The sequence below is a fragment of the Podarcis tiliguerta genome (genome assembly GCF_965153285.1).
Source record: "Podarcis tiliguerta genome assembly, chromosome: 17".
In the NCBI taxonomy this organism is placed as follows: Eukaryota; Metazoa; Chordata; class Lepidosauria; order Squamata; family Lacertidae; genus Podarcis; species Podarcis tiliguerta.
This window is the reverse complement of record NC_139550.1, coordinates 37033773-37055892: the sequence shown is the minus strand read 5'-3', so window position 1 is coordinate 37055892 and position 22120 is coordinate 37033773. Positions and strand designations below refer to the sequence as shown.

Here is a 22120-nt window from a genome sequence, read left to right as displayed (position 1 = left end):
GCTGTCCCAGTTGTGCTTTTCGAGCTGGTCTTTGACCGTAATAAATCATGATGATGACCCCTGGGGGCTCCAAGGGGGTGCCTCCCACCATTCCTCTGCATCCAAACAGCCCATGGCATCTGGCACCTGTTTGAATATATTTGCATAAGTCATGAGGACTAGCACCTTCCCTATTTCACACATGCAAGAGCTTTCAGGGCAGGTGATTTAAACTGCCAAACTACAAATCCATGGGAAATTACAGAAAAAACTCCAGCACCATTAAAAGCAGGCTATGGGGAGGGTAACTTCAAAGGAAGTTTCCCAGTGGATTGCACCCCTATATGGAAGGAATAGAGCTCAGGGAAAGAAAGAGGGGAAATTATTGCCATGGAAATTTGTGTGTGATTAAAAATGGCTCCCTTTCTTCTTACACAGAACAGTAAGTCCTCAGGGAGCAAAACCTGGGAACGGGGTGCCGACTTAAATAAAATATTGGAGGGGCCCAGGTAAGCTCTGTCACACATAATCAATCACATGACACAGCACACACACACCATTTGAATGGCAATGCCCATCAACTGGGGGGGGGGAGGCTCCCTCAAATATTTGATTGGTGGGGCCTCTTTCCTTGGAGGTTTTCAAACAGAGGTTGGCTTGCCACCTGTCATGAATGCTTTAGTTGAGATTTTTGCATTGCAGGGGGTTGGACTAGATGACCCTTGCAACCCTACAATTCTGTGATGGGACCTCGGCCCCTGGGAGCTGGCTCCTATGTCTGGCGAGATCAACTGGGCCATACACACGAGTCAAAATACTTGGCCAAGGCAGGGTGGAGTTTAGCGAGGGCAGAGCCCAATGATTATTGTGCAGGCATGTTGTCAATGGCAAAGAACCATCAGCCTATTGGGCTGCACAGAGCAAGTTCTACTAATTTATTTATTCTTCTTTTAAAGACACTGATACCAAGTTCCGTAACTAAGGCCTCTTTGGCTCTCAAACTGACACCCCACCCTTTGTCCCCACCACCTCCAGGGCTGGAATTCTTGAAACCATAAACAGATTGGGGACGCTTATTCTGTTGCTCCACGAAGCCAGGGAGACATTAAAGAGAGTAGCTTGGCGCTCGGGAAGACATCATGCTCCGGCAGCCAAAGCTCTGTCTCCACTCTGCCTCAGCTTCCCCACGGCCAAGACTGGCAGATGAAACAGACGCCGCAACAGCAGGATGAAGCGAGGCAGGCCAAGGGAAAGGCTGGCTCAGAAAGAGCAGCCAAAAGGCCAACTGCTCAGGCCTGCCCCCAAATTCTCATTGAGGCCTATATCACAGCCACTTGCCCATCTTTTGGGCAAGGATTCTCTGGCTTTAAAATCCCCATGCCAAACAGGAGTTCAACAGGTAAACCTGCCCATACCTGTTGCATTCTGCGCTGGGATTGTTTGTGGGGGGGGGGTGGAATGGCACTCCTCCAAAGATCAGGAGAATATGGTGGTGGGAAAGCACCATAAGGAAGTAAAGTAAGATCAGCATATAGACTGGCACAAAAGTGGTTTCCAGGCTGGATTTCAACTCGTCAATACAAGTGTGACCTGAAACAATGTGCTGCCATGGATCCACACCGTCTGCCAACTGGAAGGCTGATGTTCAGGGTTCCAGGCAGCCAGCAATGCCCTTCCAAGCCACAAAGGGCTGGAGGCCGACAATGTCTCCTCTCAGCCCCTTTTCCTTTTCCTGATGAGAGTCAACATTGTGTAACTGGTACAGGCAGCTCAGTCCTGGATTTATTACAAATTATTGTTTTGTGGGGATTTATGTTTGCCCCATTCAGGTTGTTGTTCTTAATGTTTTGTTATTCTGCGTACCTTGAGATTCAACCCAAACATGCAGATATATGGTGGGAGAGGGTGGTGGCTTCCTATGGGGCAAGGAACATGTCTGGATGCAATGGAGGTTTCTGTAGCCACGAAAGACCAAAAACTCCTATTACTCCAAACCTTTCAAGCTTCTGCAGAAGCAAAATATGTGCATTTCCTGAAGTATACTTTTATAATTAGGGATGTATCCCAAAAGTATCCTTGGAGCTCTTCCAGGTGACAGGTCTATCAAGCATTCATCCTGATTCACTTGCACAAAGCTTATGCAGAGATTAGACAATGTGTGCTCTGTATTGAACATTTATTCTGATTCGTATGCAGGGCTGTTTTATAACAATGAGCATTCATCCCAATTTGTTTGTGGGGTATTTATATGTCTTCCCATTAAACATTCATTTACCACACACTTTTCACTGCATGTCCCCAGCACATTTCTGACTGCAAAAGGTCTGTTGTCATTTTAAAGAATAATTGCTGTGCCTTTGGCACCAAGAGCGCGTTAATCACCTTAATTTAATTTCACAAACCTTAATTTCCAGTATGTGTTTAAATGGCTCACACAAAATAGTGACAGGCTGGAGGCATCCCTTGACTGTGGAATCAAGACACAGCTGGATAAAGGATTTAGAAGCAAGCACTTGGTGCACCACCTTTGACAATTTGGTTTAAGAAAGCTGTATGCAGAGCTCTGTCACAAATCTCACTTGCTATCACCTGGAAGTGCTTTGAGGGATGCAGAGCTGAAGATTTTGCAGCTGGCCTTTATCACTTATTTGACTAATCATCCTGAAATGAGCTTTCTCTCTCCTAGCCCTGAGTTCACTTGGAAATATTTTCATGACCTAGATGCTCATCCTGTTATTTTGAGGTTTTTGTATGCTGTTCTCTCGCTTCCACCCCTTTAACAGCTCTCTGATGGATCCCCTATTATCTGTGTGCTCTTTATGTATACTTTCCCCACTCTGTACCAGTGGTTCAATTTTTATCCTGTTTTATTAAGATGTAAACTTTAATTTAAAAGAGTGAGTGTTTGCAAGGCTCTTGGCATGGGCAAGACCCACAGGTAGAGATCCTTAACTGGTGAGGGGGCAGGGGGAAAACAGTGGGCACCAACTAAATGATGCTTTATGGGCCACTCAGACACTTTGATGGACCTCTCTCACTTCCTCATCCCTATTTGTGGATGGGCAAACTGCCATCTCCAGTCATTGATGGGCTACAAGCCCCATCATCCTTGACTATTGCCTGCACTGGGAATAGGGGCCGATGGAATCTGGAGTCCAAGGTCATCTCAAGGATACCACAGGTTCTCCAGCCCTGCCTCCCAATCCAGTTTGCTTACTCTACCTAAAAGAGGTGGGGACAGGGAAGCATTATCACTTTGTGCTGAGTTCAGTGCTGAAATAGCTGCATAGCTACAGGCCTCCAGGACTCTGGCATTTGCTCTACTTGATCAACTCCCAGCACAAGGCATATAAATCAAGAGCTGCCAGGCTATAAGCACTTCCTCTTGCCTCTCCCTGCATCCCTAGACAAAGGCAGGGCATGGAATTTTGTTTCTTGCTCCAAAACTCAAGTTACTAGCCTTCATGGTTACAAAATGTCTTAAAACTGTAAATATCCCACATTTTACAATTTCAGGACACACTCTGGGTAGCACAGGCTACATGCTAGTTTTAAGACAGAGATCCTTAGGCCTACTACTTCCCAGGCAGAAAAGCTTTACACAGCATGTGTTAATCATAGCATGCCCATCTGTGGGTGTTTGTCTTGCTAAGTGAAAATGCAAATACAATTAAGAAACCATCGTAAATATCTTTGCAGGAGCTTACAAAAAGCTTGGCCTATCACTCAACATATCACTCAACATACAAAAAACCAAAGTGTTGCACCAACAAGTACAAAATAACCCCTCTGCAGCACCACAAATGCAATCCAATTCAATGGTGTAACGTTGGAAAATGTCAAACACCTCTCCTACCTAGGCAGTTATCTTTCCACAGGGGCCAACATTGATGCAGAAATCCAGCATCACCTGAGCTCTGCGAGTGTGGCTTTCTCCCAATTCTCCGTCTGGAAACCAATGTCACCACTGTGGAAGGACGTGTGGATCCAGAATTGGCCTCCACAGTCACCTACGGACTCATTGTTAAAACTGTGTTTATGGAAGAAAATCTTACTCACCTACGAGTGATTGTCAAAGAAAGAAAGAGACAGTTAAGAATACAGTAAGAATCTGTGGCCAGCTGAAGCCTCCTGTTGAACCACTTTTGCTCCAAGGAGACTAATAAGCTGAGAAGAATAAGATTCAAGATTGAGAGGCCTTTGTGATGGCCTGGGACGCAGGCTCGGACTCGGAGCCAGAGGAGTCTCAGTCCGCACCGGATCCTTTGCCTCAGGTGGCAGCTCAACCTAGGCTGGGGCCTGATTCTGAAGAGCCCCAGTCTGCACAGGTTCCCCTGCAACAAGCACCAGCTGGGCTGAATCAGGGGCCTGAGCCTGCCCTGGCTCCAGATGCGGGGATTACCTTGTTGCCTCCAGCTGGGCAATCACTTACAGCTGCTCCACTACTAGTTGGGTCAAGGGAGGCTGAGGTAGCTTCTGGGTCTAGTAACCCACCATCTCCCGAGCTGCAGAGACTAAGGTCTGAGAGAAGGAGAGACCTGAGTACTCGCAGGAGGAGTGCTCGCCTTCGGGCAAGACAGGGAGGTGAGTCACCGGGGAATCAGGACCAGCCGTTACCCCGACAGAGATAAAAGGCTGCTGGAGCCTGCCCTAGGTTGCGGCAGCAACGTTGCTGTTTGCCAGAACCTGCCTGTGATCCTGTGCCTGACCTTGCCTGGTTTCCTGCCTCGTGTCCTGCCTTGGCCCTGTCAAACAGTCTCCTCATGGAACCCTTGGATTCGGGACCGGACCTGGACCGTGTTGCTTGGGTTACCCCCGGGCCTAGCACAGCCTTAATGATTCTGAATACCAGTTGCTGGAAACCACAGGAAGGGGGAGCGTTCTTGTACTTGGATCCTGCTAGAGTTTCCCAGAGGCCTCTGTTTGGCCCCTGGGAGAACAGGATGCTGCACTAGATGGGCTGTTGACCTAGCAGGTCTCTTCTTATGTTCTTATGACACCAGAGCCCTAGCCAAAGTCATGTTTTTACTACCATCTAATGTGACAAAATGGTACAGATCACCAAAGCCAACACTGGACCAGCATAGCAGGCTCCCAACCGGTGTTAAGTATAGATGAATAGTGGTTTTTGTTCTTTCAGGTTCCAATTGATTTATTGTCTTTACTGCCCCAGTACTGTTGCTGCATGGGCAGCATTCCATAGGGTTGTGTCCTGGGCCCATTATTGTTAGATGTCTTTATAAACAACTTGGACAAAGAAATGGGAGGATGCTCATCAAATTCACAATGACACCAAACTAGGAGGGGTACCTAAGGCCAAAGATGACAGAATTGGGATTCAAAATGACCTTAACAAGTTGGAGAACTGGGCCAAAAGTAACAAAATGAATTTCAATAGCAATAAATGCAAAGTTCTGCACCTAGGCAAGAAGAACCAGATGCACCTACGTAGCTTACTAGCAGTACATGTGAAAAGGATCTAGGGGTCTTGGTGGACCACAAGCCAAACATGAATCGGTGTAATGCAGCAGAAAAAATAAATCCTAATGAAGTTCTAGGCTGCATCAACAGAAGTATGGTGTCCAGATCAAGGGAAATAATAGTATCACTCTATTCTGCCTTGGTCAGACCACACCTGGAATACTGTGTCCAATTCTGGGTGCTTCAATTTAAGGCTATTAAGAAGGATATTGACAAGGTGGAACATGCACAGACAAGGGTGACCAAGCCTTATGAGGAATGGTTGAGGGGGTATTTTTAGCCTGGAAAAGAGTAGACTGAGAGGAGATATGATGGCCATCTTCAAATATCTCAAGGCCTGTCACATGAAAGATGGAGCAAACTTGTTTTCTCCTGCTCTGGTGGGTAGAACTCGAACCAGTGGCTTCAAATTACAAGAAAGGAGATTCTGACTAAACACCAGGAAGAACTTCCTGACAGTTAGAGTTGTTTGACAGTGAAATGGTCTCCCTTTGAAGGTGGTGGACTCTCCTTGCTTGGAGGTTTTTAAGCAGAAGTTGGTTGGCCATCTGTCATGGATGCTTTAGTTGAGAGTCCTGCATTGCAGAGGGTTGGACTAGATGACCCTCAGGATCCCTTCCAACTCTATGACTATGATACATTCACTCATTTGTGCAAAGTGGAAGCCAAGCAAACCTAGATGTTGGCATCCCTAGCTCCTCTACCAAACATTTATTCATTCACACCTTTGTTGGATATTCTGAAACCAAGCTATAGCGTTGCTTTAAGGTAGGATGGCAAACCAGCAATACAGAACAGGCTGGCAGACCCCATTTTCCTCCACATCACAGTGTTAAGAGGAGAGGTTTAAAACTTCTCTTCTCAGCGCAGAGCTCCAATGCGATGATTTCTGTCATTGTGCTGAGGTGTAACTTAATGATTCAGGCATTCAGGTGGGAACTGTACATCCTGTACTCTATTAGTTTCGGTCATTATCTTCGGACAACGGGAGGTTACAGCAAATCAGGCCAGCCAAGGTATTTCGTTCCCTGAGGTAGAACAGTAAATGTCACCCAAATCTGAGAAGACAGCACCTATGATATTTTGATATCCAAGTCAGAAAACTCCACAAGCACCAGACTGAGAAACATTTACTCTTCTTTTATGGTATTCAAACATCTACCTGGGCTTCACTCTTCCTCATGGTAAGATCAGCCTTGCGTGGCAAAAATTCCATTGCAACCAAGAATTCAACATTTGCTTCAAAACTGACACCTGACACTATTATCAGAAACTGCCACTAGCCCTTGACATTGTTTTTATTCTTCTCTAGCTTACCTGCAACTTACTTAATTTGCTCTCACTACTATTATCGGGACTATTCATCTAACCTTTAGAAACACAGCCTGCCGTAGACATTATACCTTTAAAGCACATTTGAGCACATCCTTTCCCTCAAATAAATGTGGACATTGTAGTTTTCCCCTCACAGAGTTACAATTCCCAGCAACAAAGTACAGTTTGCAAAAGTCTTTGAAAGAATGTGCTTTAAAGGTAAGGCATGGGCACTGCCACAGCCATTTTTTCTCTAAACTCTTCAGCTTTTTGTTGAAGAAATTAAGTTATCAGTATGCAGAAATCAGGAAGAATGTGACAGGGGCTGATAAAAAAATTTGGAGAGAACAAACATGTGATGGAAATGTTCCTCCTCCACCTCCTCACACTACCAGAACTCAGAAAGACCCTGTGAAGTTTATGGCATCAGGCCTAGGACCAACAAAGGCAATATTTATCCATTCCGACATATGAAACCTCACAATGTGGCAATAGGCACAAGCCCAGATTTCTTAAAAGGAAAATAAATGGTTCGGGGCAAATTCATAAAGGATAGGTGTGTCAAAGGCTATTTAGTAGGGAGGGTAGTTAAATGGAGGATCCTTAAGACTGGTCTCAGTGGGACTCTTGTCTTAGCCAGCCCTGCAATTCTGATCATCTTACTTTAACATTTGCTGAGGAAAGACTGTGCCAAAGGAATCCTGGTAGGGATCATTGCAAGTGTCCATCGCTTCTTGGAATTTTCACAGCCTGAGAAGTTCATAATGTGAACTAGACATTTCTGGGGGTTTTGGAGGGGGGGGAGAATAGGCACTGCTTGCCATTCAAAAAATAAATATTGTAGAAACTCCACATCAGCTCACCTCTGCCTTTGCCCTCACTCTGGGCTTATTCGCACTTTTTGCCCTGCTCTTTCCAGGCACGGGTTCACACTTCAAAGCTTTGTGTCTATTTCTGCAGTAAAGGGAGGGTTTTCATGGGGCAAAGTGCAGGGCGAAAAAAGTGTGCTCAGACACGCAGCTTTAAAGCTCAGACCTGAGCCTGGAAAGAGGCGGGGGGGGGGGGGGAATGGCTATGAAAGTGCCTGGAAAGCGTGGAGGAAAAGCAGGTATAGATAAGCCCTCTGACTGCCAAACTAGACATGAGGGAACCAATGGCTATGGCTGCTGCCACCAGCTTTTTCAAAACTTTAAATGCACACGCCTTTTTCCTTATCCCATTATTCCAAACGGCGACCATGAGCCGTTTTCTGCCCCTCCTTTCTCCAGCTTCTCCAATAGTTTCTGGGGAAACAGGGTTTCCTCATAAAGACAAGACGTACTGGAGTGACAACCCACTATTTTATTTCAATACATTTATATCCCATCTTTCTTCCATCATGGAACTCACAAGTGGCCTCTATGTGGTTCCCAGCAGGTTGCCCAATGCAGAACACAGGCCAGGCCCAGGCCTGCTTAGAATCACATGCTGTCAAACCAGGCCCTGAGACTACCTTCCCGCCACCATCTCCTCTGTCTCCAAGGGATAAAACACCATAATAATAATATGAAGTAAAAGAATCCAGGATTGTAGCACAGCTGCGATTAGGCAGCAGTGCAGCCGCTCATAAACAAGAGGTAGCAGCAAAGAGAGGAATTCACGCTCTGACTCAGGTTCTGTTTCAACTCAAGAATGCAGTTTGTTTTGTACCCATTTGAAAAATTGCCTTGCTAAAACCGCCGTAATTTTCCCCACGGGCTGCTGCTGAAAGAACCTCGCAACAGTCCTGCAATACAGTCCACTTGTAGTACTTCAGGCTAGAGCGGAGGCCAAGGTTGGTGGGATTTCCTGTCCAAAGCCCTCAGCTTGAAACAAAGGTCAGGTCTGCTTAAAATGCCACCCTGAAATCTTAGTTGTAGCACTCAATTGCATGCTGGCACATGTGGGCCACTGAATGACATGCAACTGCACGGTGCTTTTCAATGTTTAAATAAATATTTTAAAAAAACATTTTCCCCTGCAGAAGAGGCCCACTGAAAAACGGTGAACTCCCATCTTTACTGTCCCATTGTTAAATACAAGAAAGCCCCAGATTTCCCCATTTTTTTCCACAGAAGCCCATTACTGCAGGGATAACTGGGGGCGGGGGGAATGCCATTTGGGATTTAATATCAGCTCAGAAGCTGGACAGTGTTAAATTGCCACACCACTCCAAGTATGTTTTTCATCCTTAAGGGAGTGCAGTGTACCAGTTAGAAGACCTGAGAGAGAGATGTTTTAAATGTCCCCTCAGCCATGCAGCTCACTATGAGGAGTCTCTCAGCCTGACTTACTTCACAGGATTGCTGTGAGGATAAAACGAGGGAGGGAGAAACATGTATGTTCTTCCACACCATCTCCTTTCAGCCCTAACCAGTACGGCCATTGTCCAGATAAGACAGGAGCTGTAGTCCAACATCTAGAGCACACCTTTGTTGGCCATCCTTGGCGTAGAGAAGTGGGGAGGGGGCAAAGGCGTTCAGGAAGCTGAATCTTGCATCTACTAATATTGGCCTTCATTCCTGTTCAGTCACGACTAGCAGGAGACACACAGACAACAGCTCGTGACGCACCACACAAAATTGAGGTGGCGCATACATGCACACCAGGGGTGGATGTCAATAAGGGACCGCATGCCACCAGGCCTTGAGCCTGCTCAAACTGAGCTACAGAAGGCCAAGGGAGCTGCCAGCACTGAGAAGTGTGATGCAGCGAACATGAGATGGGATAGAGACCGGCCCCATTGGTGTGTTTCGGCTCCCTACACCCACCCCCCAAGAACAAGCTGTTGCAAGAGGGCAAATGATCCTTCTCTCAACCAGCACAGTGAGGCAAGATTCAAGCAGGGGAATTTAAAATGTAGCCTGGAGGTTCAGCTTCTGGGAGCTGTGTGTGTTGTCATTCAACTACACTCCCATTTCTAGGAAAAGGGATAGGGGAGGAGAAGGAACTGAGCCAGCTGGAGGAGAAGGGCTCAAGGCTCGCTTCCTCCCTGGGATTGTCATCATGTGCTGGGCAGCAAACCACATTGAGCCTCCTTGTCAGGGGCAGCCATCAAAGAATTTGGGGGAGCCTGTTGAGGCCGCTCCAAAACAGAGGAGTTCAGGGTCTGAATGTGAGAAATCAAGAGAGACAAGTTGGGTTTGGGGAGGCTGGAAGCCAGTGCTCAAAATCAACTTTTTTGGGCTGGGGGCGTTTAAAAAAACCCCACTGTCCACAATAAATGTGTTCTTTAAAAACACACATTTTGTCAGAGAGGGAGGAAAAACACATCCTGCCGTTAAAATAAGCAGGGGGACACCTCCCTCCTGCCAAGGCTCCTGGCCAGAATCGCCCTCAACAGGGAGAGAAAGAACAGGCCCTCGATTGAGAGCTCCTCTCAACTGCCCTGCCAGGAAGGCTGCCCAAGGAGAGTTTTAAAGGCTACTCCTGGCTAGGATCCGGCTTTCGCCATGATAAATCACCTGGCAGGGCCTGGGAAAACAGATCCACCAGTGCACAAACACCAACCCAAGACTAGGGGCAGGGAGGGGGAGGGAGGGAAAGAGAGCAAAAACTTTCCACTTTGGCTGTGTGCTTTGGAAGACTGGGCAGCTACCTGTAGCGCCGTCCACATGGCCTTTGGGCTGCTTCCCTCGTGCAAAAATGAAGTTTAACATGGTGGCCACACTGGTTTTTCAGGAGGATGTGACAGGGCAGTTTCTTGGATGATATTATGAGAAAAACAGGGCAAGAACAGGAGCAATGAATACACCCAAGATGCCTGACAGAAGTGATCAAAGGGAGAGACACAGAAACTTTGTTCTGCACCAGCTTCATGAGACAAACTGTGTGTGTGTGTGTGTGTGTGTGTGTGTGTGTGTGTGTGTGTTTTGGGAGGAAGCAGTGGCATGCAGTCAGTGGATTACGGAGACTAGGCTAGTCCCCTGAATGTTCCTGGTAAATTAGAGTACAGTACAGTCATACCTCATATTACGTTTGCTTCAGGTTACGTTCTTTCAGGTTACGTCCCACAGCGACTGGGAAGTACCGGAAAGGGTTACTTCCGGGTTTCGCCGCTCGCACCTGCGCAGAAGCACTAAATCGCGCTGTGCACCTGCGCAGATACGGTGCTTCAGGTTGTGCTCTTTTCATGTTGCGAATGGGACTCCGGAACGGATCCCATTCACAACCAGAGGTATTCCCCTACAAGAAATTTCACCGCATGCCACCGGGGGGGGGGGGGGGAAGGTTCCTTTCATGTCCAGCTTCTGGCTTTCCAGGAGGACCTAGTCAGCCACAGGCTCTTGATCCAGCAGGGCTTTTTGTGTTCTCTCTACACACACCCCTTCTTCACTTGTCCTACAGCACTGAAAAGCGTCAGTCTGCAAGCCATCAAGAAAACCAAGGAGGACACACTCCCCCCTGCAAAAACACCTGGTGCTTGCAAGGGGGGGGCAGCAGGACCTCTCCTCTGACCCGTTGGGGGTGGTGGGGAGGCCTTTAGCTTTATTGCTCCTGCCTCAAGGATGACTGAGCCATCCTGCTCCTTGTACATTTGAGGCACAAGTGCTCTGAGTCTCTTTCTGTCCCTCATCCTGAAGACCCTTGTCATCACTCCTGACCATGCAGCTTTCTTCTCTTTCAGAATTCTTCTACTTCCTCAGCTTAATTCTTCAAACTATTCCTTTCTTCCGGGGGACAGGATGCTTTCCCTAGCACTCCTTTATTCCATCTCCACTCGCTCCTCCCTCAAATCCTGCTCCCTCTTCACTTTTTTCCTTTTTTGAAGTGCATTCTTCTCTTTGCTCAGGAAAGCCACTTACAGACACAAGCTTCTGTGGCCATGGTTTTGGCACCAAGTGAGGCACTGAACACAGTAGCAACTTGTTGCTCAAGTCCTTGGCAGACCTTAGGAGGCGGAAGTTGAGTGCAAAAGGACAAAGACCTTGACCGTAACCAGGGTGGGACTCAGGAGCCGGCAGACCAGAAGGCAGGCATTTTTTGGCCACAGAAACAAGTCAACGGGGGTGGGGCTTTCGGTTTAGCCCATCAGAAGAACCCAAACGTCCCCCACTCTTCATTAATCTAGAACACAGAATTCAGGGCTACAAGATCAATTTCCCCTTGCTCTGTTTTTTTTAATCCGTTACTCCCATTTCACTCAGAGGCCACACTAAAAGTTTTGTTCTACCAGAGTTTTAATGAGAAGCTTTGTACAGACACCTTGTCCTTAATATATATTATAAAAAAAATACAGAGATTACGGACACAGGGGAGATCTTCCGCATCACAGCCAGATGGTATCAACAGGAGCGCATAAGCACCACACATAATGCTCCACTCATGCTCCCTTCAGGCTTTGGATGGAGTGAGTGAAACTACCCAGAGTCTGGGGGAGCAAGTGCAGCTAAAAGACAGCAGGACAGCCTTAGAGCACATGCTGAAATAGACCCAGCCAACCCTCGCCACCATGAAATGCTTCTTCTGGCCCTGGTAGCCCAGCCCCAACTGCTTCCCCAGAGAGACAGACTTTGTCTTCCTCTTCCTCCTCTCCTCCACCCGTGAGAAACAGTCAAGCAGCAGTATTGTTCTGGTAAGTTCACATCCAGTCTCTTTATTGGGGGGGGGGGGCAGGGGCACAAGGATAAAGAGAGTTAGCAGTCCACTCAAAAGCTATATCGCTGAAGGGGGGTGCAGGACAGGGAAGGAGCAAATAATGGTGGATGAGCAGATCACCCAAACCCATGCCCAGAAAGTGAGGGGAGGGGGCTCAGCTAGGCTGCCCCCAGCCGCATGAAAAACATGAGTGTACAGCAACCAGGTGGAGACTGGCCAGAACCACCAATATGCAGCTGGGGAATCATTCTTCTTTCTTGTCTCTTGGTCCATCGCAGGCCTCCTGGGAGAAACAAGGAGGGTGGGGGAACAACATGGCGTTATATAAGAGGAGAATTATTTCATTCAACTGTATTTTTAAGCCACGTTTTGGACAAGCCAGTGCAAAGTGGCTTACCACAGTTAACTTCTCCACTTTACACGCTTTAGGGACAGTTGTCTTGTTTCCCCATGCTCCCCCCCCCCCCGGTCCCCTTTTCAAAAGCTGCAGCTGAGTAAATAACACTGAATTCTGCAAGTGGTTTATTTTTGTGCTGGTTATGGGGAGGAGCCAGAAGTTCTGCAGTGCACTAAGGGCCCCACGGCTCAAGCCACAGAATTCTCATTCCGTCATCGCCTTTGGCTTCTGAGAGGACAGCAAACACACACTTCCAGTTGCTGTGTGTTGCTGCCATTATGGCCTGGAAATCAGCTTTAAGTGAAGATTGCCAGGAAACAAAATTCCTTATTGTCCTTTGCCACATGCTGCGCTTGTTACTTTTGCAGGATAAGGCAGACACATAGTTTTGGATTTGGAGTTTCACAGAACTCTGCAGACAGCAGAGCAAGGTAGCAAGTGGACACTTTGCAGCAGAAAGCGAACTACAAGTCCATTGTCATTTCAGGCAGATAATAAGCAAGTCACAAGGCCTTGCATGCCCAAATGTACACAACAGATTTGACTCCCTGCTGGCCGATGACGCAATATCTCCATTCAAGCCATTGTCCTTTGTATTCTGCAAGGTCATAAGCTGCTCATTCTTAGGCACATCATTCAAGGCTGCTGCATTTGTTTTGCTTCTGTGCTGTACATGCCTAATGCTGGTCAGTGTGTGCACCAGCCGCATGAAAGGCAGGTTCTGTGAATGTATTTCCACAGCAGCCAGTGGCGATTCCCTACCCTGACCAGTTAAGGATGCTCAAAAATCAAGGCTGTTTGCATGCTGAGAGAGAGGCCACCTTGTGAATTTATGGCTCAGGTGACTTCCCCATTCACAGCTCAGTCTTAGCCCCAGGCATCTTGAGACACACATATCTCCACAAATTCCACCAGGCTGAGCCACATGGCTGAAAGGATATCATCTTAGGTATAGCCCTGTTCTGCTACTCCACGCAGTAATGGCAACTTGAGGAGCAAATAGGCATTCTCAACAGTCCTTCTGAAAATACAGTTTTGCCTTAGCAGAAATGCTGCCCCCCCCCCCCGCCTCCACAGATGGCCAGGGACTTCAATGCAATTCTATCCTGTGCCCAAGTGCAGAGCTCAATTGTCTAGGAGGGACAGCAGCTGCAGTAGCAACATTCTGCCTCTCTGCCAAGTAGTCAGCCCTTAGCACTGCAATCCTACCCAAGGGGGAGGGATCTGCTTACACAGCCCAAGGAGGGGGAAGACCACCCAGCTCCCTACAGGAATGCAACCTGGAGAAAGCTGCCCAGAATGGCCATGAAGGCAAATAGCTGCATGAGCAAAACAAACTAACAGTAGCTATGGCCCACAACACTCCTACCAAGCTAAGCAGATGCCAGAAATTGCCGGCTAACACAGGTTCAGATACTGTCCTGGATTCTGCTGCCCATTCAGAATCCAGTCTTCCTCCTCCTCACCCTCCACCCTGCAAATTCTCCCTTTGAAGGGCTGCGGTAGTGCTCAACTGAAGTAGAGCAGAAAGGCCAATGCACCCCGAATTTTGATGTCCGGGCAAGATGCAGAGCAGTCTATCAGCACCCTGTACAGGGGACCATCATCCCTGACCTCTGGCGATGCTGGCTGGGGCTGAAGCTCAACAGTATCTAGAGCGAACCATGCCAGCCTGCAGTACAGGGTGCTTTGGAGTATGATGGCAGCAAAGATGAAGAGCTGTGCATGAAATATTAGCTCAGCAGGATACCTCACTGCAGAGAGGAGTTCCCACGCACTGTTTAGCATTTGTCGCCACTTAGTTCTCCCCTCCCTTTGAAAACATGCTTCGAACAGAGTTCCCAAGACACCAGCCGAGAATGCTGCTGTTTGCACCCACACCTCCTCAACATGGCCTTCCCCATCCTGGTGCCTTCTAGAAGGCTGTGCTGGGGCTCATGGGAGGGCACCAGGTTGGGGAAGGCAGCCTTAAGGAAAGGCCAACACGAGAGCCTCCAATCACCACCCAGGAACAATGCTCAAGGGCATGTGAGTAGCTGGAAAGGTCCCTACCCTCCTCCTCCTCCTCCCAGGGCAAGGACATCTCTGCTTCCCTAGGTACCCAAAGGCACACTGGCGCTTTAGAAACAGGAGGGTGCCATTCCTCAGCAGTGCCATCCTGCAGAGCCATCAGAATAGCAACAACACTGAGATCCTATTTTTAAGCAGCTGGCAAGGCACACTGCTACTGAGTCTTGGCAGCCGGATCACACCAGCTCTGGGGAGGGGAGGGGGAAAGCAGGTGGTTGCAGCACACAGGCGAAGCCAAGACAGAGCTCAGTAAGGACTTGTGGGCTGAAGGGAGCATGGGGATGAGAAGGGATCGGAATGAGGATATTCAGAGCAACGCCCATTGCAATCCAGAAAGATGCTGCGTGGGGGGTAATTAAGCCCTGGAGGCAGGAGGCTTACTCAGCATGGGTTACAACAGAACCTTGAAACTTTTTTTTTTTATCATCCTAAGACTAAGAAAGAAGAGGCGGTTGCTGTCCCTGTCCAACCCACCCAAGCTCCACCATGGAGCAGAGAGCAAGCAAAACGCAGAAGATGCGGCTCATGCGAACTGTCTGGAGGCCAGTCAAGCCTTCCAGAACCACCCTCCCCAACTGCAAACTTCTAGAGCGAAAGGGACAAACCCCTGGTCACTAGCTATGGGAGAGCTGTGCAAGCGATCAGGTGCATTCCCCAAGGGAGGCTTCCTGGAATGCCCAATGGGGACTATGGCTGTGGACACACCACACAAATAAAGCACAGAGATCCCCTCAAAGAATCCTGGGAGCTGTAGTTTACTCCTCACAGAATTACAATTCCCAGTGCCGATGACAGGCCACAGTCCCCAGGATGCTTTGGGGGAAGCCATGCGCTTTAAACGCAAGGTGTGTACGCAGCCTTGGATAACAAGAGGGGCTGGTTAAGCATGGGAATTGGGAAGGGGGCCATCACAAGATTGTGACTGAAGGGCGGGGGGAATATTTTCCGAACTCCAAAGAATTGCCAGTAAGCTTCTGGAGAGGACAGTGGCACACAGAGAAACCTCCTCCTAAGATCTACTAGAAAATATCATTTGGTCCCAAAACAATAGTTGGGAGGCTGTTCCTGAGGTTTCCCACCTCTGGTAACCAGACCATAGCTGTCAACTTTCCCTTTTTTTGCAGGAAATTCCCTTATTCCAGCGCCGTTTCCCGCTGCTATCCCGGATTGTTAGATATCCCGTAGACTGTCCCCAGGACAGGTGAGGCTGCTGATCCCTTATTTCAAATCTGAAAGTTGATAGCTATGAACCAGACATCACTATCCCAGTCCCAAACTGCTGTTAATGAACTTGTATATAGTCCTTCACTCCTGAGTTTAAGTCCAGTCTGGGGAAAAGAAAAACATCCTCCACCTCTTAGCAGGCAGCGCTGCCTCAAGTCTTGTTTTAAAGCCCAAGCAGTGAGGGGCCCAGCCCCTTCTGCGCTTCCTTGAGGTGGTGCCAGGCCCAGCATTGTTCCTCCCCGCCCACCTGTTATCAGCTCCCAGGTGAGGCAGCGTCTTGTGACCTGCTGCTTACGTGCAGAGAGAAACGTGGAGGGTTGTTTACCGGGCAGGATTCCCAGGCGCTGCCAAGATCCTCCCCCTGGCTGGTACTCCGCGAATGGGAGAGGCTGGAGTAAAAAACCCGCAACCAAGGCTGGGCAGCTTCTCTCAGCCACTGTGTGCAGATTAGGTTACCCTGGCAACGAAAGCTGGATTATTTTTATACGTGTGTGTGTGTGTATGCTGTGTTTGTTGTGGGCTGGCCATTTAAACCTAGCCAACCAGTGACACAGGGTAGGAGAGAAGGCGGGTCTGCGGCAGAAGACAGCTGTAATCCAACAGATTCAAAGCCCTCCCTTAAGAATGCAGAAAGAACCTCCATTAATGTACCAAAGCAACTCATCAACATAATCACACGCACACCCAAAAAAATAAAAGACCGACTACTCCTTTCTTCCTGCTACAGGGGTAGCGACTTTCTGGGGACCCTGAGAAGGGGGAGGTTCAGAAGCACCCACTGCATGCACAAATGTGAAACCTCCCGCAACACATTCTAGGACTGGAAGGATGTATGTTCTTGAAGGTAGAGACTGTCAGCAACAAGATTCCAGAACTTGTGGAAGGCTCTTGCTAGCTTTTAAGGATATCTGATGCACAGTCAAAAGGTTTGGGGTGCAAGGGGTGGGGGTGGGGGAAGAGAGCACACCCCTGAGGAGGTAATCATGGGTTGTAGGACTAGAAGCAGCAGGGACACAGCTCCTGCTTTCCCTGAAAGCTTAAACAACGGCAAGACACGCATTTATTTTCAGTTACAGCTGAAACTTCAGAAGACTCCCCAGCTGCCCTCATCTGGAGGAAGATTTGTTCACAAAACTGGCTTTGCCCAGCAGGAGTGACCATGCTGGACTCACCGCCTCACACACAGCTGAAATCCAACAAGGAACAAAGCACAGGGCAAGAAAAAAGGAGGTTCTGCTTGGGGTGCCTCCCTCTCAACCACTGTAAGGGCCGACCGCAGCCGAAACCTTACTTCTCGAGCGTCACCCCATTCTTCCCTTATTTATGCATTCTGGTAACTGGGAAGCCACCTCTCTTTCAAGGAAGAATGTCCACAGGACACTCAAGTCAAGGCTGGAATGAGGAGCCCCCCCCCCCCCCGAAGCTGGGGAAAAGAGGAAGACCAAGAAGCTTCCTTCTCTTAAAAGCAAGCAGCTGGGCCTTCTGCAACCAGGTGTCCTCCAGATCTTCTTGGGGTCCCACCAGCCCCAACCAGCCTGTCCAATGGTTAGGGATGATGGGGACTGTAGACCAACAATATCTGAAAGTCACCAGGCTGGGGAAGGCTGGCATCGACGACCCTCACATTCCCAGAGCAGCCACGGTACTCATGGGACAAACACTCTCTCTTTTTTTAAAGGATTTTTGAGCCCCAAACCCCTCATCACCCCACCACCACTGCCTTCTTCTTGCCCTGCCCTAGAACACAAACACCCCTGCTCTTCCTGGAGCAAAACACCAACTCAAGCTGGAACCCGTAGAAGCCAGGGAGAGGACTGGTTTTTAGAGTTTTGGAATAGTCCAGCCAGACACAACAGTTGCCTCATGCAGGTGCCAGCCAGGCCCCTCTTGACTCCCTCCCACCTCAGAACAGATATTTGCAACTCCACTTCCCTCCCCTGGCACCTGGAGCTTGGTGTGTTCATGCATCAGTCTGTCATACTCCTTGGTCAGTCCTTCAGCCTGTTTGCGCATAGCCAGGGCCTCGTTCTCTGCCTTTTCCAGGGCTGGGGGGTAAAGGGGGAAGAAAAGCACAGGTTAGAGCAATCTCTACACATCCCAACTGACCCAGATAATCAGGCAACAGCAAGCCAAGTCACATGCATGTGTCTGTGTGTAAAAAATGGATCACTGCAGATCCTGGTTTTCCAGGAACAGAAAACCACAGACTTTTGGATCAGAGGAGGAGCTGTGATCTTCCACAAAGTTTATTCCTCTGACTTCCAACTCCATGAAAGGACTGAGGTGAGTAGTTTGATTTCCAGCACTTACTTAATAAAATTTGTATGCCTGCCTTGATCCAAAGATCATAGGACAGTTTACAAAATAACTTTTTTTAAAAATTTATTTATTCAAAGTTATAACAAAACATATTTTCCAAAAACATATCCTTATTCTCCCCCCCCCCTGTTTTTCCTCCCCCCCACAAAACCCATTCTCCCACCCCACCCCCTGACTTCCCTCAGTTCCAGTCTTTGGTTTCTCCAATAACACTATTTTCTGCATGTTAGAGAATTGTGTAGATCTTCAAACTGTTTAGCTAATTATTATCAGTAAAAAAAATTGTGAATGTTTATTTAAAACCTGCCAAGGAGTCCAGTTCGCTTTGTTGTGTCTTCAAATACTTTGTAAAAGGTTCCCATTCATCCTTAAAGTCACAGTTATCCTTGTCCCGTAACCTATATGTCAATTTGCTTGGCCACTTATTTCCCTCTTGGTCTTCACAGTTGAGATCACTGGACAATAAGCTAGGCTGCTTCTCAATTGCCAGTCTGCCCACTGCAGGGTTTGTGCTTGACCACCACCATAGACAGAATTTTAAAAAGTAATGCTCAAAGACATGGATGGTGGTTCTAGAGTGTAATTAGTACTAGGCAAGCCTGAAATAACTGATTGGATCATGTCACCACAAGCACATTTCAACTATTCTCCATAAGCTCTCATCCAATTTTTTGTTCCGAATTAGGACTGTGCTCCCTGGTCCAAATCACTTCTAACATTCACCAGTGTTTTATTGCGGGAGCGGAGAACCAGAACCCTAACCCAAACAATTCCCTGAGTCACTTCCAGTTCTGCTTCTTAAGATTCCTACAACCTATCATGGGAGGGGAACCTCCAGTCCACACAACCAATCAGAGCCACCAGAGGCCCTAATTGGGCCCACAGGGTAGTTACTGCCACACCTGGAGTCACCTATGACTTCAGGTGTGGTGCAGGTAAAGCCACATCTGCAAAAGAACAATTGGGAGCCTAAAGGTGCACTCTCAGTTGCTCCTTGGCAAGAGGAGCTTGGATTCAGGGCCTTTTGCATGTTGGCCATCAATGGCACAGCAGAGTTTTCCAAGCAGAGCCAATCTGTGCCGAAAGCCGAGCTCGTGGTCAGCGCTGAATTTAAATTTAGTCTGCCAAGTGCAAGCCCCTCTGGGACCAGATCCATTCTGAGGCTTGCATTTGGCGCGAAATGCAAACTGCACTTCCTGCACTTCAAGGCTCCGGATGCAGACAGTCAGAGAGCAACTGGCGCACATCCCATGATAGCATTAGCATCACTGGAAGAGAGGGACACCCAAGGCTGGTTTCTGTCAGATGCAGACCTGAAAGGCTTTGAGGATCCTTAAGGAGGACTCACGAGAAAATTGGGAAGATGCTCCTTCCTTCACTTTCCTCACTGGCTTCAAATAGCACATAGTTAAGCTATTCAATTATCTCCCCTGAGAAGTAGTGATGGCTACAATCTTGGACAGCTTTAAAAGAGGATCAGACAAGTTTGTGGAGCATCAGCCTATCCATGACTGCTAGCCATCATGGCCATTTCACTTCCATTGCCAGTTGCTGGAAATCACAATAGGGGAGAAGGCTGCTGTTGCAATCAGGTCCCGCTTGGAGGCTTCCCACAGGCATCTGGTTGGCCACTGAGAGAACAGGATGCTGGAATAAATGGGCCATGGGCCTGATCCAGCACATGGGACACTTCCCTTGTGGAGGACCACCATGCTAAAGAAACAGAGGGCTTCTGGGCCAGAAGAACAAGTTGTGCCAAATTTGGCAGCTTTTCTGTGGCTTAACAATTAGCACCATTTGGAGAGAAGGACCAAAACGCAGCACCCCTTACAACAGCTATAAAAAAAAGAGGGCACAGTGGAAGAAGAGACAAGAGATCAGTTCAACCCAGGCATGCACAGCCAAACACCCCCTGCACCCCCCAAAGAAAGAAATCTGAGCCACAAAATAATAATTCAAGAACCTTAAATAATTCAACAAATTTAAAAGGTATATTGAGCACTTCTTGTGTGCCTAGTGTTGCACAGTACACAACCAGTTACAGTCCTGCCTGGCCACTGCCAGTCCTGCCTGGCCATTCACATGGGAAGGGGGAGTCAAAGAGAAGCTGGGAATGTTACACAAGCCCACCAAGAACTGAGAAGGTCGGAAGGGCAATTGACACCCAAAACTTCCCAGCTTCAGGATTCCTCCAGCACTGATGTCAACCCCTCTAGTTTGCCAGCCCTGGAAATGAGCCCTGGAGAAGCTGCTCAGACTGGTTGATACTGCAACTGAGAACTGGAGCCCCCCCCCCCCCGAGTGTGTGTGTGTGGGGGGTTTCAAACACATGCAGCATGAGGGGAGAGAGTATCCCATTATGTCATTGCCAAGGTTTTAGAGTAATGTGCAAAGACCCTGCCCTGCTACCCTAAAAAAGCTTGCAAGGTTTATTTGGAGTTGGAGTTGTATTGGAGTTGTAGTTCTTTTCACACACAGAATTGGTTTTAAATTGTTTGCGTATCTACCATACAAACAATTATAGTAGACATTCAAACAATTTTCTTGGAGGACACCTGGAAAATCGTTTGTCTGCTTCCTATGCATCTGGACACTGTGAAGATACCGTAATCCAATTTTGCATTATGGTTCTTGAGGTCAAGTAACGGGTTTTTCATCTATTGGATGCCAATCTGAATCAAGATGGCAGGCTGAATCTTACAAAACAGTGTGGATTTTAACCACTGATTTCAAAATTGCACTCAATTTGATGATGTTTCTTAGCATTCCCAATCATTGTTGGGTATGAGCTTGCCAGTATAAAATAGTTTACATACAGAATTGTTTGATTGTCTCTACTATGAAATCAGATCAAGATATTTTATGGGAAGCAATTCATCAATTGAATCAAATAAATAAATAAATACATTTGACTGTGGAGGAGACACGGGGAGAGGGGGGGGAGGGTTTAGCAGGGGTGAAGCATGGTGCCAACAGCACCAAACAGCAGCATTCCCTTCCCACTAAGCGGCTGTGCTCTCACACATCTCCCACCTATTCCAGTGGAGCTTATGCAGGAGAACTTTCCACTTGACTGTGCGCCACAGCTCAGAGCAGCATCACCTATGCTGCTGCCAGAATCAACCACTTCGCAGGAGGCTACCTGGGACCAATGTGAGCAAGTGCCACTACATCAGCCTATGCTGCATGTCAACGGGGACAGGAGAGAGAGGAATGGAGAATTTGTGGTTCTGCTGGACTCCCATCATGCCTGGGCATTGGTCATCAGGCTGGGACTGATGGGAGTTGTGACAAAGAAGGTGTAAAGAAGTCCCAAACCTGCCAGTGTGTGCAGTGCCCAAACATTCAGATTTGAAGACCTGAGTCCACCAATTAGTGGTCCCCATCATCATTTCCCTTTTCAATAACTAAAGAGACCAATTCCAAAGTTGGACATTGATTTGTAGAGCAAGGAAAACAGCATCCTCACAACTATAGAGAACCAAAGTGTTTACAAACAAACTCTTCAGGGCTCAGTCCATCTATTCCCAAAGTCTGATGCCAAGTGAAGTATTTTTAAGCAGGAGAGGGGGGGCAGAACTCTGAGATTGTACATGAGGAAGGCACATGGCTGTACAGTTCTAGAAGTATAAATAGATGGTGTATCACCCTTTCGTCGGCATCTAGCCCAGATGATCCAGCTGTACACAACTGGGATGTGGGGGGAGAGGGATCGTCCAG

General features: G+C 48.0%; 1 protein-coding gene and 1 long non-coding RNA gene across 3 annotated transcripts in view; one reads left to right on the top strand and one right to left on the bottom strand.

Moving 5' to 3' along the window:
• The first annotated feature begins 5538 nt into the window (after nucleotides 1–5538).
• Nucleotides 5539–12507, top strand: LOC310668069. The gene is made up of 2 exons (XR_014506599.1): nucleotides 5539–8635; nucleotides 11140–12507. It is a non-coding gene; the product is annotated as an uncharacterized lncRNA (long non-coding RNA).
• Nucleotides 11955–22120, bottom strand: part of BCAP31 (B cell receptor associated protein 31) — a 43021-nt gene continuing 32855 nt past the window's right edge. For both annotated transcript variants that reach the window (XM_083420703.1, XM_083420704.1), the window contains exons 7-8: nucleotides 18026–18126; nucleotides 11955–12673 (exon numbers count right to left, since the gene is read on the bottom strand). In XM_083420703.1, coding sequence (XP_083276829.1) covers nucleotides 12635–12673; nucleotides 18026–18126 — 140 coding nt within the window. In that variant the 3' untranslated portion in view covers nucleotides 11955–12634. The remainder of the gene's footprint in view (nucleotides 12674–18025; nucleotides 18127–22120) is intronic.